Genomic DNA, 15,388 nt, shown 5'->3' with positions numbered 1-15,388 from the left:
GAGTTCCCGCTGTGGCACAATGGGATTGGCAGCGTCTCTGCAGCACCAGGGTGCAGGTTCCATCCCTGGCACAGTGGGTTAAAGGATCTGGTGTTGCTGCAGCTGCGGTGTAGGTTGTGATTGTGGCTCAGATCTGATCCCTGGTCCAGGAACTCCATGTGTCCCAGGGTGGCCAAAAAAGAAAAAAGAAAAAAAAAATCCTCATGAAATACTGGATACTTCCTAGGTTTCCACTGAGTCCATCTGATTTGGATTCTGAGCTCTGGCACACTTGGCCATTGCTCTGGGTCATGAGGGTGCCGAGTGGTTTGTCACTCAGGAAGAGGTTGTTTTCCTTGGTTGGAAACCACATGTATCCTAGGAGCCGCTTAATTTCCCCGGTCACCCGACTGAACCTTGAGGTCCCAAGCATCTGACTCAACTGGGCCAAAACAAGCATTTTCTTCACCAACATATTGACAAGGCCAGGAAACCCTCTGACACCTACACCGACACGGCAACCCCAAGCCCTTCTCTTCCGACTCCCCTCTCTCAAGAGTGAAACCTGTGGTCCCTCAAGAAACCCTCAGGGCTCCCACTTGGCCCTCATCCAGACTTACTGCGTAGGGAGAGGGGAAGGGAGGAGGCTTCAGGATGCCAGGCTTAGCATCACGTTGCTGTTTCTGGCCACTGGAATTCCATGTCATCCTGCATAATACCTCTTTTTCCAAATTATCGAATCCCCTCTACAATATCCATTTGTATCTCTATGGATGAAAATTTCTTTCTTTCTTTTCTTTCTTTTCCTTTTTCTTTTTTCCTCCTTCCTTCCTGCATGCCTTTCTATCTTCCTTCCTTTCTTTCTTTCCTTTTTTTTGGTCTTTTTGAGGGTGCACCTGCAACACATATGGAAGTTCCTGGGCTAGGGGTTGAATAGGAGCTGTAGCTGCCGACCTAAACCACAGCCACAGCAATGCAGGATCTGAGTCTTGTCTGCGACCTATGTGACAGCTGCACCCCAATGCCAGATCCTTAACTCACTGATCGAGGCCAGGGATCAAACCCATGTCCTCAGATACTAGTCGAGTTGTTACTGCTGAGCCACAACAGGAACTAATGATGACTTTTTGCCTCACTCTTCCCAAACTATAACATAAGCCAAGGAGCTGATTACTTGTCAGATTTCTCATCTCAGTCACCTAGGCCCTGCCTTGGCTCTCTAATTCCAAGGTCATTTCTCTTTGGCCATACTCCAACATGGACGAGCTCTAAGACCCCCATGCCACAGCAGAGACCTCTGACCTCTTCACCTGCCATCCGTTACCCTTCCATCCCCCGGCCCTGCCACTTTCCTCCCTGGGCCTTTATCACCTGGGTTCTCCCACACTCTTAATACATAACGAGTATATACTCTTTTTCTTTTTTTTGGCCTCCCTGTAGCATATGGAGTTCCTGGGCCAGGGATCAGATCCGAGCTGCAATTGTGGCCTACGCTATGGCTGCAGCAACACTGGATCCTTAACCCACTGTGCTGGACAGGGATCAAACCTGCACCCCAATGCTTCACAGATACTGCTGATCCCATTGCACCACGGGGACTCCCATAACGAGTATATAGTTGTTACAGTTTACTATTGCCCACCAGTTCCTTCTACCTTAACCATTCCTTTTACCATTAGGGGTACCTCCTGAGCACCATGTCTGGTGCCAGAAACTTGGGGTACAGAGATGGCTCAGAGACTTCATATACATGGTCTCCATTTTTTTTTTTTTTTTTTTTTTTTAGCATGTGAAAGTTCCCAGGTCAGGGATCAAACCCACGCCATAGCAGTGACCTGAGCTGCTGCAGTGACAATGCTGGATCCTTAACCTACTGCGCCACAGCACAAATCTCTTTATCCCCAGTCTCAGTTGACCCGTCTACACTAGCGAAACTGCTCTCTTGAATAACCAGGGCCACAATCCAGTGACCTTTCCCTACTCCTCAACTCACCATGTGTTACCAACTCTCCTGTGCATCTCAGCATTTCCCTCTCTCTATACCTTCCTGGCTGTATCTTCCACCTCTTCTACTTCTGTTCCTGATTCTTTCTTTCTCTTGCCCAGCTCTGCTCATTAAGGGTGAATCCCTAGAACTCAGTCCAGTACTTCCCCTCAACCCTCATCTTCGCTCTGAAAGCTTCTTCGGCCTGGCTTCAGTTGTTTCAGCAGAGATAATTCACAAATTAATGGTTCTAGCCAGACCTTCCACTACAAGGTCCACAGAAAAGACAGAAAATGTGTAAAGAGAAGAGCAGAACGCCATGTTCAAGCACAACTGATGGGAGTTCCCATTGTGGCTCAGCAGTAACAAACCTGACTAGTTTCCATGAGTACTGGGTTAGATCCCTGGCCCCACTCAGTGGGTTAAGGATAAGGCGTTGCTGTGAGCTGTGGTGTAGGTCACAGAGGAGACTCGGATCTGGTGTTGCTGTGGCTTTGCCATAGGCTGGCAGCTACAGCTTCAGTTCCTAGCCTGGGAACTTCCATATGCTGTGGGTGCCCCCCAAAAAGAACAACTGATGCCCCCCCAAAAGAACAACTGATGGTGTTCCCTTGTGGCTCAGCGGGTTAAGGACCCAATATTGTCTCTGTGAGGACTTGGGTTTAATCTCTTGCCTTGCTCAATGGATTAAAGATCTGGCATTGCCATGGCTGTGGCGTAGGTTGGCAGCTGCAGCTCCGATTTAACCTCTAGTCCAGGAATTCCCATATACTGCAGGGCATCCCTAAAAAGAAAAAAAAAAAAAAGAACGGATGACAAGCAGTCATCAAGGTGTCCCTGGGCTGGTTTTTTTTCTTCCCCTTTTTGGCCACCTGAGGGCAGATAGAGTTCACCTGAACTGCAGCTTTGGCAACACTGCATCCTTAACCCACTGTACCAGGCTGGGAACTGAACCTGAATCCCAGTGCTCCAGAGATACCACCGATCCCATGGGAAGTCCTGGGTCTTTTTGTTCTAAATTGCTACAGATACATCTCTGTATTGATCTGCCTCTTATAGAGCATGGTTGGCCAGTTCACAATTAGTTCATTTTAAGACAGAACACTTAATCAAGAGCCTGATACCTGTGCTGAATGAGTACAAGGGATCTATGCCTCGACACCAAACTCAAGAGGCTGGGCTCCATAATGTTGTCACTTAGTGTTGACCCCGCCTTTAGTTTCTAGGGAGTATAAATGGACACTTTTGAAAAGCTATTTAAAGCCATGGACCACCTCCTCAGAAAAATGAGCTACTCATGAAATCTTGCATGTAAATATATTTATTTCTTGGCCACTATATGCAGCATCTTAAAGCAAGATCTTAGTTCCCAGACAGGGATTGAACCTGAGGCCAAAGCAGTGAGAGCACCAAATCCTAACCACCCTGCATGTAAACTTAGATTGGGGGAGTTCCTGTTGTGGTGCAGTGGAAACAAATCTGACTAGGAGGTTTTGGGTTCGATCCCTGGCCTCACTCAGTGGGTTAAGGATCCGGCATTGCCATGAGTTGTGGTGTAGGTTGCAGACGCGGCTCAGATCTGGTGTTGCTTCGGCTCTGGTATAGGCTGGTGGCTACAGCTCCGATTAGACCCCTAGCCTGGGAACCTCTATATGCTGAGGGAGCAGCCCTAGAAAAGGCAAAAAGACAAAAAAAAAAAAATTGAAAATGACTAGGATCTAAATATTTCTCCAAAGAAAATATATAAATGGGGAGTTCCCTGGTGGTATAGTGGTTAGGATTTGGCGCTTCCACTGCTGCATCCTGGGTTCAATCCCTGGTCTGGGAACTCGGATCCATATCAAGCTGCTGCATACCATGGCCCCCCAAAAAAGACTTAAGAGGACATAAACCAATGAGCGCTAAGACTTTGGCTTCTGACAAGACAGCCTTGAGTGAGAAAGAATGGTGAAAATCTAGTTTGGCTATGATGGGCTGAATATGGAAGAGGCATTTTAGAGTTCAGAGCCCTGGACACAGGTTGGGCTCCTCTGGCTGGCATTGGATCCATCACGGAAGAATGATGTCCTAGCAACTGACTGTACCCTCTGGCTCTCTCTGGGACAGGAAAGACAGTGACTCATACAACTGAGCCAAGCTCCACCAGGAACCACCCACTTAAAACCCATCCATTCATCTACTAAACAAACATTTATTGAGCATCTACTGCACACTAGCCTTTGTGCTAGGCACTGGGGATAAAGTGATTAATAAAATAGATTCAGTTTGAGGGAGGAAGACAGGTATTGCTACATACAATGTAGGTGATTATAAGTGTGATAAATGCTACTTGGCTCCAGTTGCCTGTTGTCACATGGGACTGTGGAGATGGTGACAGAGAAGGCCTGAGGGCCAGAACTGACAATGAGTGAACTTTGTTCTATTTTTCTTAGAACCAAAGGATCAGAGTGGGGCCCAAATAACCAGGTCAGACCAATGACCACTGCAGACTTGCTCACAGCAGCAAAGGGAAGCAACACCACTTCGTGCCATTAAAGGCTGCCCAAGTCTTCAGCCACGGAGCCTGGCAGTGAGGCCTACTTGCAACTGAATAATAGAGGATAAACAAACTCATGCTATAAGCCCCAAGAACACATATATACTAAAGCACAAACCAACAACATCGTCTCTCTCATTCTCTCTCTCATACATATGCCAACTCATGCTCATCTGCATATGCACAACACATCATCACAACAGTAACCCACAGTCTCCCAAAGCAATAGAAATTAGAGCAAAAATAAACCCATGGGACCTCATCAAACTGAAAAGCTTTTGCACAGCAAAGGAAACCAAAAGAAAACAAAAAGACAACTTTCAGAATGGGAGAAAATAGTTTCAAATGATGCAACGGACAAGGGCTTAATCTCTAGAGTATACAAGCAACTTATGCAACCCAACAGCAAAAAAGCCAATCAATCAATGGAAAAATGGGCAAAAGACCTGAATAGACTGTTCTCCAAGGAAGATATACAGATGGCCAGCAAACACATGAGAAAATGCTCAACATCGCTGATCACAAGAGAAATGCAAATCAAAACAACCATGAGATACCACCTCACACCAGTCAGAATGGCCCTCATTAATAAGTCCACAAATAACAAGTGCTGGAGGGGGTGTGGAGAAAAGGGAACCCTCTTGCATTGTTGGTGGGAATGTAAACTTGTACAGCCACTATGGAGAACAGTTTGGAGATACCTTAGAAATCTATACATAGAACTACCATATGACCCCGCAATCCCACTCTTGGGAGTATATCCGGACAAAACTCTACCTAAAAGAGACACATGCACCCGCATGTTCACTGCAGCACTATTCACAATAGCCAGGACATGGAAACAACCCAAATGTCCATCAACAGATGATTGGATTCAGAAGATGAGGTATAGATACACAATGGAATACTCCTCAGCCATAAAAAAGAATGACATAATGCCATTTGCAGCAACATGGATGGAACTAGAGACTCTCATACTGAGTGAAATGAGCCAGAAAGACAAAGACAAATACCATATGATATCACTTATAACAGGAATCTAATATCCAGCACAAATGAACATCTCCTCAGAAAAGAAAATCATGGACTCGGAGAAGAGACTTGTGGCTGCCTGATGGGAGAGGGAGGGAGTGGGAGGGATTGGGAGCTTGGGCTTATCAGACACAACTTAGAACAGATTTACAAGGAGATCCTGCTGAGTAGCATTGAGAACTATGTCTAGATACTCATGTTGCAGCAGAACAAAGGGTGGGGGAAAAAAATGCAATGTATATAACTTAATGCCCTTGCTGTACAGTGGGAAAAAAACAAACAAACAAAAAACAGTAACCCACACTCCCAGACTCACACCTCCAAAGCGTATACACACATTCCATGAATATATACACAGAGGTCACCATACTGGACTGGCTGCTGTTCCACTCCTCACTTTCTGGGGTGCTGGCGGTGGGCTGTCCCTCTGGATCCTTTCCTCCTTCTTGCTTCTCCTATGGAAGACAAGCCTGATCCCAGCTTCTTGTCCTCATGGATTGGGGTGAAGCCCCAGCCTCGATCCCTTGGCCCCTGCCTAGCTCTCCAGTCACATGATGTTCTGCCCTAAACAGGTGGAATGTCTTCGAGGCCACCAGCAGGAAGGCAGCTCCAGCAGATAACTCCCTGCCACTTGGGGATAGACTTACATGAGCACCCCCACCTCCAGTTACACAGCCTGACTGCAATCTACAATCCGCCTCATTTCCAGGTGGAGAAGCTGAGGACACAACCACCTGCCTTGTGTTAATTTTGCCTGCCCAGTGGAACTTTCAGGCTCTGTCTCTTCCAGTTTCTCTGCAGCTACAGAGACCTCTGTCCCCTGGCCTCTGGCCCAGTGACTGGGCTCCAGTGACGAAGCTTTCCATCCACCTGCTCATCTACTTGGATACTGGTTCATGCGAGTAGCCCTGTCACTAAACTGAGATGGGAGCTCTAGAAAAACAGAAGAGTGATTTATTCATCTTTCCCCAACCAACTACAGGACTTGCCTCAGGTGGGACCCCAAAATATCATGAGTGAGTCATGCGGTCTTCTCTAGCCCACCCCAGTGATCTGGATTAATGGAGGGGATGGGGGAATTGAAGTATAGCCTCTAGCCTCCCCCTTCCCTCCCCACCCCTCTTCCTACCATGGCCTCTGGCTCTGACTCTTCCTCGGATGGGCTCTGATAGTCCCTGTGTTTCCTCTTCTTCATGGGTTTGAGGAGCTCAGAAGCACTGGTGCAGGAGTTGTTCTGGCCTGAGGAGTTCTCCACTATGACTGACCTGAAGGAGGGGAAGCCTGAAGGAAAGAACCACCCACCCTGCACCACCCACTCTCCTAAGCCAGGAACAGGAGTGGGGCTTTGGGGCCCAAAGGCAGAGAAGTTGGATTGCAATTCCTTCCCCTTACCGCTCCTGAAACAGTTGGGGGCAGCCATCATTAGAGGAACCAGGATCTGGACCGGCGCCTTGCTGAGGCCCACACGCCTGGCATTGGCAGGTGCCATCATCCTCTGGCGGGTCCCGAGGGGGATCTTCTGGAGCGGCCTGGGGGAGGTCCGCTGTCGGGGGGCCAAAGGGGCCTCAGGCCTCCCACCTACCGCTTTCACACTCAGGCCCCTCCCACCTGGGAGCCCAAGTCCCCTCAGGTCTGTCCTCAACCTTGGTACCGCCCCCTGGGGTTCCCCTACAGGACAGGCTCCCCCCCAAGGCTTCTGCACCTTGGGCATAGGCGCACCTGCAGGAACTCGGGCCACGCCCCCAGCCTTGGCTGCTCAGGGATGTCAGGGCTCCCCATCCCGCTCAGGGGCCCAGTTCCGGACCTGGGGCTCCTACCTGGCTGTTGGGGGCCCGCATCACCGCCTCCCGCCGGGGCCTCGCCATCTTCGTACTCGGCCTCGCCTTCCCGCCGCAGCTCGGGGCTCGGGGGCTGCTCTGCTCCCACCATGTTCGGAGACGCATACTCGCTTATCCGGAACTGGAGCGCGAGAGGGTCAGAGGACCGCGACTCCAGTACTGGCCCCTAGACCCATCTCCAGTCAGCATGATCCGCCTCCCGCCGGCTCACTGCAAGCCACGCCCCAGCAGCCCGCAAGACTCCGTCCCTGGGAGGTCCATCCAAGCCTCCAGTCCGGGCACCTGCAGGCCTCTGCTCCAGGGAGCCTCACTCCAAGCCACGCCCCCAGAACCCATTCCCCACAAGCCACGCCCCTAGGACCCCCAAATGTCTTATCCTAGGTGCGACACACTTCAAGCCACGCCCTCAGAGTCCCACACTCCAAGCCCCACCCCAGAATCCTCCCTCTCCCCACCTTCCGCCTCAGGCCCCATCCCCGGGCCCGCAGGCCCCACCCACAGTTGCAGCTTGCTGAGCCCAGCCAATCCCCACAGACACTGACCCTCAAGCCACTCCCAGAAGGCGGAGCCGCGGCCTCTGTCCACTCTAGGAGCCGCACTGTGCTGGTGCTGGGGCTGGCCGCCGGCCCGGCGCTTAACTGCGGCAGAATGGTGGCAGTGACAGGTACGCTACCGGCCACTCGCTCTGGGGCGCCAACATGGATCGGCTCTCGCGGAAAGCACGTCACATCCAGGGCACTGCTGGGCAGACCAAGGGTGGCCGAACTCGCTGCGAACAGATACATGGATACGACAAAGGTGAGCCTGATGGACCTGCCCCAATCCTGCCATGCAAGTGTGTAGGCAGGTAAAAAGCATCATCTCCTTCCCAGAACCCCCCAGGATGCTTCTTCTCCCCAGACTCCTGGCTTGGCCCACCTGGAATGATGAAGGCAGTAGTGGGCAGGTGAGAGCCGGAACCTGGACTGTCTCTGGCCACCAGGTGCACGCTGACCTCTCCTGTGGAGGGCCCCTTCAGTGTCCTCAGCATCTCCATTTCAGCATGCCCCTCCATCCTGGCAGGCCTACAAGTGGAACCCAGCCCCGCAGGTGATCAGGGAGGGAGGGGCTTCCTTGAGGAGGAGCTGCCCAGCCTCAAAGAAAAAGCTTCAGCCCTGAGGGGAGTAGGGTGTTTTAGGAGCACAGCTTCAAGTCTGGCTCCTAGCTCTAACCAGGTCACTCAGGTGAGGGTCCTGACCAGGCTCTGCACTTCCCCCAGTCTCTGCAAGACAGGGATGTGGGAGGGTGCTTTGTAAACTGATGTGCAGAGCTGACTCTAGGGTGTGAATCTCAGGCCAAAGTTCTGCCTGGCCAGCTGTCTCATGACACAGCCCAGGCCAAGTCTAAACTCCCCTCTTTCTCAACCCCCACCTCTATCCCCACTAAAATTATTCTCTTCTCCCTCTGGAGATTCAGAATCCGCAAGTTCCAGATTCTCCCTGGAATTCGTTTTCCTGGGAAGTGATCTTTCCCGATCACATTCTTTAATGCCCCCTGCCCACACTCTCTCTAATCCCAAGCACAGAGTGGGCACTCAAACATTTGTTGAACAGATGCTTGCATCTGAAGAGCAAAGAGGTAAGGTATGAGGACGCAGGCAGTGCATGAGTTTGCTTTAATAAAGCAAGGGCGGTAGAGACATTTAGTGAAGAGCCGGTTGAACTGGTAAATAGATGGGGAAAAAAAGCCCTAGTGACATAACAAATACACTTAATACCTATTATTTACTTAGCTCCTAAATGACTTCCCAGGACATCTAGTAGGGATCTTCTGTGATGATGGAAATGTCCTGTACCTACGCTGTCCAACACAGTAGCCACTAGCCACAGGAGGCTACCGAGCACTTGAAATGTGGCTAATGCGACTGAGGAACTGAATTTTAAATTTCTTTTAATTTTAATTAAACTTAAGTAGCTACAGTAGCTGGCCACAGTTATTGTTTAGCACAGAACAACTCTGTACACATTCTAATTGGTCTGTCGGCTCTACCTCCAAAATACAGCTCAAAGTCTGAGCACTTCTCCCCATCTCCACTGCCAGCAACCTCCATCAGCATTCCTTGGATTTCTGAAATCTCCTCCTAATCCATCTTCCTGCTTCCTCTCCGGCCCCTGCTACAGTCTATTCTCCAGTAAGAGAAAACTTTAAAAATGTGGAGCAAATCACATAATTTCCCAACCTATTTTTTTTCCCCTTGGGATAAAATCAAAGATACCCTATAGGATCCAACCTCTGTCCTCCCCTCTGACCTCATCCTCCACCACCCTTCACCTTGCTCTCCACCCTCGACAGACTCTGGTTTCCTTCTATTGCTTGACAAATAGTCCCGCCTCAGAGCCTTTGCTTTGCTGTTCCTTCTGCCTAGAATGCTTTTCCCTAAGCTCTGTTTGGCTGCCTCCTTCCCATTCATTAGGCCTCAGCTCAGTGGTCACCTCCCCAGAAGAGGTCTTTGCTCAGCACTCAGTTTATTTATTTATTTATTTTCTGGTCTTTTTTGCCATTTCTTGGGCTGCTCCCACGGCACATGGAGGTTCCCAGGCTAGGGGTCTAATCAGAGCTGAAGCCACCAGCCTACGCCAGAGCCACAGCAACTCGGGATCCGAGCCACGTCTGCGACCTACACCACAGCTCACCACAATGGCCAAGGACGACCACACCACAGCTCACCACAATGAGCAAGGCCAGGGATCGAACCCGCAACTTCATTGTTCCTAGTCAGATTCGTTAACCACTGAGCCATGACGGGAACTCCCATCACTCAGTTTAAAGCAGCACACACCTCATGCCATCTCACTGCCGCTTATCCCATGACTGTGCTGATTTCCTTTACGTCCATCACTGCAGTCAATAATGATTTTCATTTATTTATTTGTGTTTGATTAGTCATCTCCATGTAAATATATGTCCCATGAGGGCAAAGACTTTATCTGTCCTGTCCACTGCTTTATCTCTAACACTTAGAATAGTCCCTGGCATACAGTAGGTGCTGTGTTGTATTTCAGCAGTTTGCATTTGTTAATAAAAAGCAGTGCCTGAGTAGAGTTCCTGTTGTGGCTCAGCAGGTTAAGAACCCAACTAGTATCCATGAGGATGAGGGTTCAATCCCTGGCCTCTCTCAGTGGGTTAAGGATCTGGCGTTGCCACAAGCTGCAGCACAGGTCACAGATGTGGCTCAGATCTGCTGTTGCTGTGGCTGTGGTGTAGGCTGGCAGCTGCAGCTCCAATTCAACCCTTAGCCCAGGAACTTCCATATGCTACAGAGGCAGCTCTAAAGAGAAAAAAGAAAACTAAACAGTGTTTGAGTAAGGGATGTTGGTTGCTTTAAAGTGTTAGCAGTGCTTGACAATGGCTTCTGGCATACAAGTTAAAAGGAAAGAACACAGATGGAGGCTTAAGACAGAATTAAGTTAGTTGGAACCTAGGCTCCCCCTCTTAGTGCCTGTGATTCAGAGTAAGCAGCTGCCTTCCCTGAGCCTAAGTTTCCTCATGTGTAAATTGGAGGTGGGAGTTCCCGTTGTGGCTCTGATTAGCATCCATGAGGATGCAGGTTTGATCCCTGGCCTCAATCACTGGCTTAAGGGTCCAGAGTTGCCATGAGCCCTGGTATAGGTCACAGATGTGACTTGGATCAGGTGTTGCTGTGGCTGTGGTGTAGGCCAGTGGTTACAGCTCCGATTTGACCCCTAGCCTGGGAACTTCCATACGCTGCAGGTATGGCCCTAAAAAGACAAAATAATAATAATAATAATAAAATAAAATAAAGGTGGTAATGGTATCTGTCTCCAGGGACTCTGATGAGGATTAAATGGGAAAAAACTATGTAAGGCCGTGATACCAGCAGGCCTTCAACAAACACCTGTTCTTTTCCTTTTAACAGAAATTTTGAGCAGTTTGGTAGCTCTAGTAACCAGTAATCCGTTAGGTTTAGAACGATGGGTAATGGGGTCCTACTATACAGCACGAGGAACTGTGTACAGTCTCTTGGGTTAAAACATGATGGAAGAATGAAAAAAAAAAAGAATGTGTACGTGTGTGTGTAGCTGCGTCACTTCACTGTACAGCAGAAATTGAAGGAGCAATGTAAATCAACTATACTTGAATAAAAAAATTAAAAAGAAAAGTAATCTGCTTGTTAGCAAAACAAGCTTGCAATGGCTGCTGTCTTTCCTACCCTCCATCCCTCCCTCCTGCTCTTCTTAGGCACTGATTTACCTTTCAGCTTTTCCTTCCTAAAATACAGAATACATCCTCTATATACAGAATGTATAATGAGATGGGCAAAAGTTTAGGAGTTCCCACTGTGGCTCAGCGGTAATGAACTGGACTAGTATCTATGAGGATTCGGGTTCAATCCTTGGCCTTGCTCAGTGGGTTAAAGGATCGGGCATTGCCATGAGCTGTGGTGTAGGTTGCAGATGCAGCTTGGATCCTGTGTTGCTGTGGCTGTGGCATAGGCCCATAGCTACAGCTTCAACTCTGGGAACTTCCATATGCTGTGGGTGTGGCCCTAAAAAGACAAAAAAAAAAAAAAAAAAATGAGGTGGGAAAAGGTTTAGACATATAACCTGAGTAATTAAGGCAACATTCAAACCAAGGTTTGTTCCACTCCCTTCCTGCCCTTTTAAAAAACAATTATAAAAAAGCATTCCCTAAATTTCAATTCCAGTTATTTTGCTTTGCACAGCTGACAGAGTTGTACCATTTTAAGTTCTCTTAAATGGAGTTAATCTTTTTTATGCAAAACATTGGCAGTCATCAGGAGTGAACGTGGTTACTCCTGAAAGAATTCCATCCTGTCTCAAAGCTTATGATATATTTCGGGTCTGTTAAGGGAGAATGACTGAGGGAATTGCCTTTCTCTTCAGGTTTCTGCCCATTCTTTTCAGCAGACATCGGAGGGCCAAGTGCCAGCATCCTTCTGTGCCCCGGAATAGTCTCAAGCAAGAGAACGTGCTCTTATGAAGCCTACATTCTAGAAATAAGGGCTAACGTTGAGGCTAGAGATAGAAATTTAAAAACTGTCATGTACAGATGGCAGTGAAAAACCACAGAACTGAGTGTAAAGAAAAAGGTGGGAGCCTTGCAGCTCACCAAGATTTATAGGTTGGGAAGAGGAGGAAGATCTAGCAAAAGAGAAAGAGGCGGCAGTGAGATGAAAGGGCATCCAGAAGCATCTGGGCTTCTAGAGGGCTTTCTGGGAAAAAGTCTTCTGGAAGGTGGGCCTGCTCAATGATGTTAAATGCCACTGACCGATCAACTCAGGTGCCAGCTGAGAGTTGACCGTTTAGCAATAAGGAGATCATCAGAAGTCTTGACAAGCACTATATCAGAGGAGCTAGGGACACAAAAGCCTGATCAGAGTGGGTTCTAGAGAAGGAGCATCAATTAGATCAATTTTTTTTCTGACTTTTTAGGGTCGTACCCATGGCGCATGGAGGTTCCCAGGCTAGGGGTCCAATCGGAGCTGTAGCCACTGGCCTACAACACAGCCACAGCAACGCGGGATCCGAGCTGTGTCTGCAACCTACACCACAGCTCACAGCCACACTGGATCCTTAACCTACTGAGTGAGGCCAGGGATGGAACCCATGTCCTCATGGATGCTAGTTGGGTTGAACTACGACAGGAACTCCCAGGTCAATATTTTTTGAGCCTCTGCTCTGCGTCAGGCACTGTTCTAGGCAGTGCAGATTTGCAATGAACAAAACAGACAAAAACCTCTATTATGGAGTCTAGTGGGGAAACAGTAAGAATTGGTCCTTGTAAGGGGACGTGAGAAAAGGAAGTGGAAACAATGGGACTAATAACTCTTTCAAGGAGTTTGATGCGAAGGAGAACATGGGTGTGGGAGATGGTATCTGGCAAGTGATGAGTTCTCAAGGAAGGTGTGTTTTTTGTGCTTTTTTTTTTTTTTTAATAGAAGATGCTACAGCATGTTTGTAGCTGATGAAAATGAGTCTATAGAGGAAGAAACTGACAGAGCAGGGGAAAAAGAATAATTCTAGAAGACAAATCCGTGACAGTGCAGGAGGGGAGAGGATCCAGGGCACTTGGGATGTTTGGGGCCCATCACATGTGGCTCTGGGCTCCTGGCTAGCAGCACCTACTGTTTCTGTTTTTCCCCAGCTAGACCATTAACTCTTCTGAGACCTGGAACTGTCTTCTCTGTGATTCGAATTCACTTCTCCTGTACCACTACCACCCCCCAAATTTGCAGCTCACAGAGTATTTTCATAAGCTTTATCCCAGGAGGTCGATACAACAGCACAGCCAGTCTAAGAAGGCTCCCAGGCCTGAGCCCAGATGCCAGGAATCTATCCACTCCCTCCTATAACCTGCCACACCACTTCTGTGGCCTCTGCACATTGTTCCTTCTGTTTGGTACATTCCATATCCCATATGTCTGAAAATTCCTGATATCCTCCAAGATCCAGCTTGAGTGACACCTCTTCTCTGAAAGGCCCAGAATCTACCCCCCAAACAAAATCAATCACTCCCTCCACTGTTCTCCATTCTACCAGTCTAACTATGCATTATCTTGTCAGCCTTCCCCCAGACAGAACAAAGTACCTAAGAGCCTGATCCAGAGACTGCATCCACAAATAGTGAGTGAATGAATGAACAAATGAATGAAAGAGCTGGGAGTGAAGAGTGTTCAGTAACACAAGATGAGGTTGGGGGAGTTCCCGCTAAGGCTCAGTGGTAGGGAACCTGACTAGTAACCATGAGGATGTGGGTTCAATCCAGGCCTTGCTCAGTGGGTTAAGATCCGTGAGTTTCAGTGTAGGGAGAATACATGGCTTGGAGCCCATGTTGCTGTAGCTGTGGTGTAGGCTGGCAGCTCCAGCTCCGATTTGACCCCTAGCCTGGGAACTTCCATGTGCTGCTGGTGCATATGAAAAAAAGACCAAAAAAGAAAAAGAAAAGAAAAAAGAGAAAAGAAGAGGAGGCTGGGAGTTCCCTTGAGGCACAGCAAGTTAAGGATCTGGCGTTGCCACTCTAGTGGCTTGGCTCACTGCTGTGGCACAGGTTTGATCCCCTGGCCCAGAAACTTCCACATGTGGTGGGCGCTGCCAAAAAAAAAAAAGAAGCAGCAAGTGTTTCTGAAACCATAAAAGACTCAGCTATTCTTGCCTTAGGGGCTAGAATATCATTTCCTCCTTCCGGGTTCCTCAGAGGCTGGAGGAGGAGGGGAATAAAGTGGGAGGTCCCCGGCTACTATGAAGGTTGTCACTGGCCTTCACAGGAGGTCTGTCAGCAGTCAGCTCCTTTCCCCTTTGAATTGCCCTTGGCCAGGGAGCTGCCTCGCCCACGTGCGTGTGAGGTCTCCTGGAGCAGCCACCTGCTGACGAGTTGATATGGGACATAAAGGACAATTTGGGACATCTCTGCAGGACCTTTCCAGAACTTCCCTTGGGACAGGCAGAGAGGCCTCTGATGAGGTTACATCAGCAGTTTAACTTCCTCTGCCTAACCACCCTGCTGTTTTCTCTCCCCTACAGGTGATATTCCCAGGGGCACCTGATAAACCTACACTCAAATCTCCCTCCCGAGTGTTTCCAGGGAACCCGACCTCAAACAACCTTTGGATGCCCAGCCCAGACGGGTGTCTGGCATATAGCAGATGCTCAATAAATATTTATTGAGGGAATGTGTCCGTATTTATTTCTCTTGGTCTGCTAAGGCTTCCCCCAACCCCTTGCCCGTCGAGGCCTCGCAGGCAACACTCAATAAACGCCCTCGCTCTAGGTGTTGGGGGTGGGGAGCTAGCGCCCCAGACAGACACCCCCAACACACCCCAGCAAGACTGAGCGCCGCAAACTTGGGGCCTCGGCCCTGCCCCCCGCCGCAGCTGGGGCGGGAATGCAGGAGAGAAGGAAGGATGCAGGCTCCAGGGTTCGGACCGCCGCCCGCCTTCCGTGTCCTCGCGGGACTAGTGTAGACGGCAGCAGGCGGGGCGGGCACTGATCCATCAGTCCC

General features: G+C 49.2%; 1 protein-coding gene and 1 long non-coding RNA gene across 2 annotated transcripts in view; one reads left to right on the top strand and one right to left on the bottom strand.

Moving 5' to 3' along the window:
* The window catches only part of L3MBTL1 (l(3)mbt-like 1 (Drosophila)), a 41,401-nt gene that overhangs the window by 24,904 nt on the left and 1,109 nt on the right, over window positions 1-15,388 (bottom strand). The window contains 6 exon segments of the mRNA XM_021077798.1: window positions 5,902-5,986; window positions 6,661-6,796; window positions 6,924-7,074; window positions 7,349-7,535; window positions 7,912-8,138; window positions 8,288-8,433. Of these exon segments, the coding sequence (XP_020933457.1) occupies window positions 5,902-5,986; window positions 6,661-6,796; window positions 6,924-7,074; window positions 7,349-7,535; window positions 7,912-8,138; window positions 8,288-8,423 (922 nt within the window). The 5' untranslated portion in view covers window positions 8,424-8,433.
* On the top strand, window positions 7,978-15,059 carry LOC106506015. The gene is made up of 2 exons (XR_001300973.2): window positions 7,978-8,167; window positions 14,911-15,059. It is a non-coding gene; the product is annotated as an uncharacterized LOC106506015 (long non-coding RNA).

Source organism: Sus scrofa, chromosome 17, assembly GCF_000003025.6.
Source record: "Sus scrofa isolate TJ Tabasco breed Duroc chromosome 17, Sscrofa11.1, whole genome shotgun sequence".
NCBI classification, from domain to species: Eukaryota; Metazoa; Chordata; class Mammalia; order Artiodactyla; family Suidae; genus Sus; species Sus scrofa.
The sequence above is the reverse complement of the archived record's forward strand: the minus strand, read 5'-3'. Positions and strand labels throughout refer to the sequence as shown.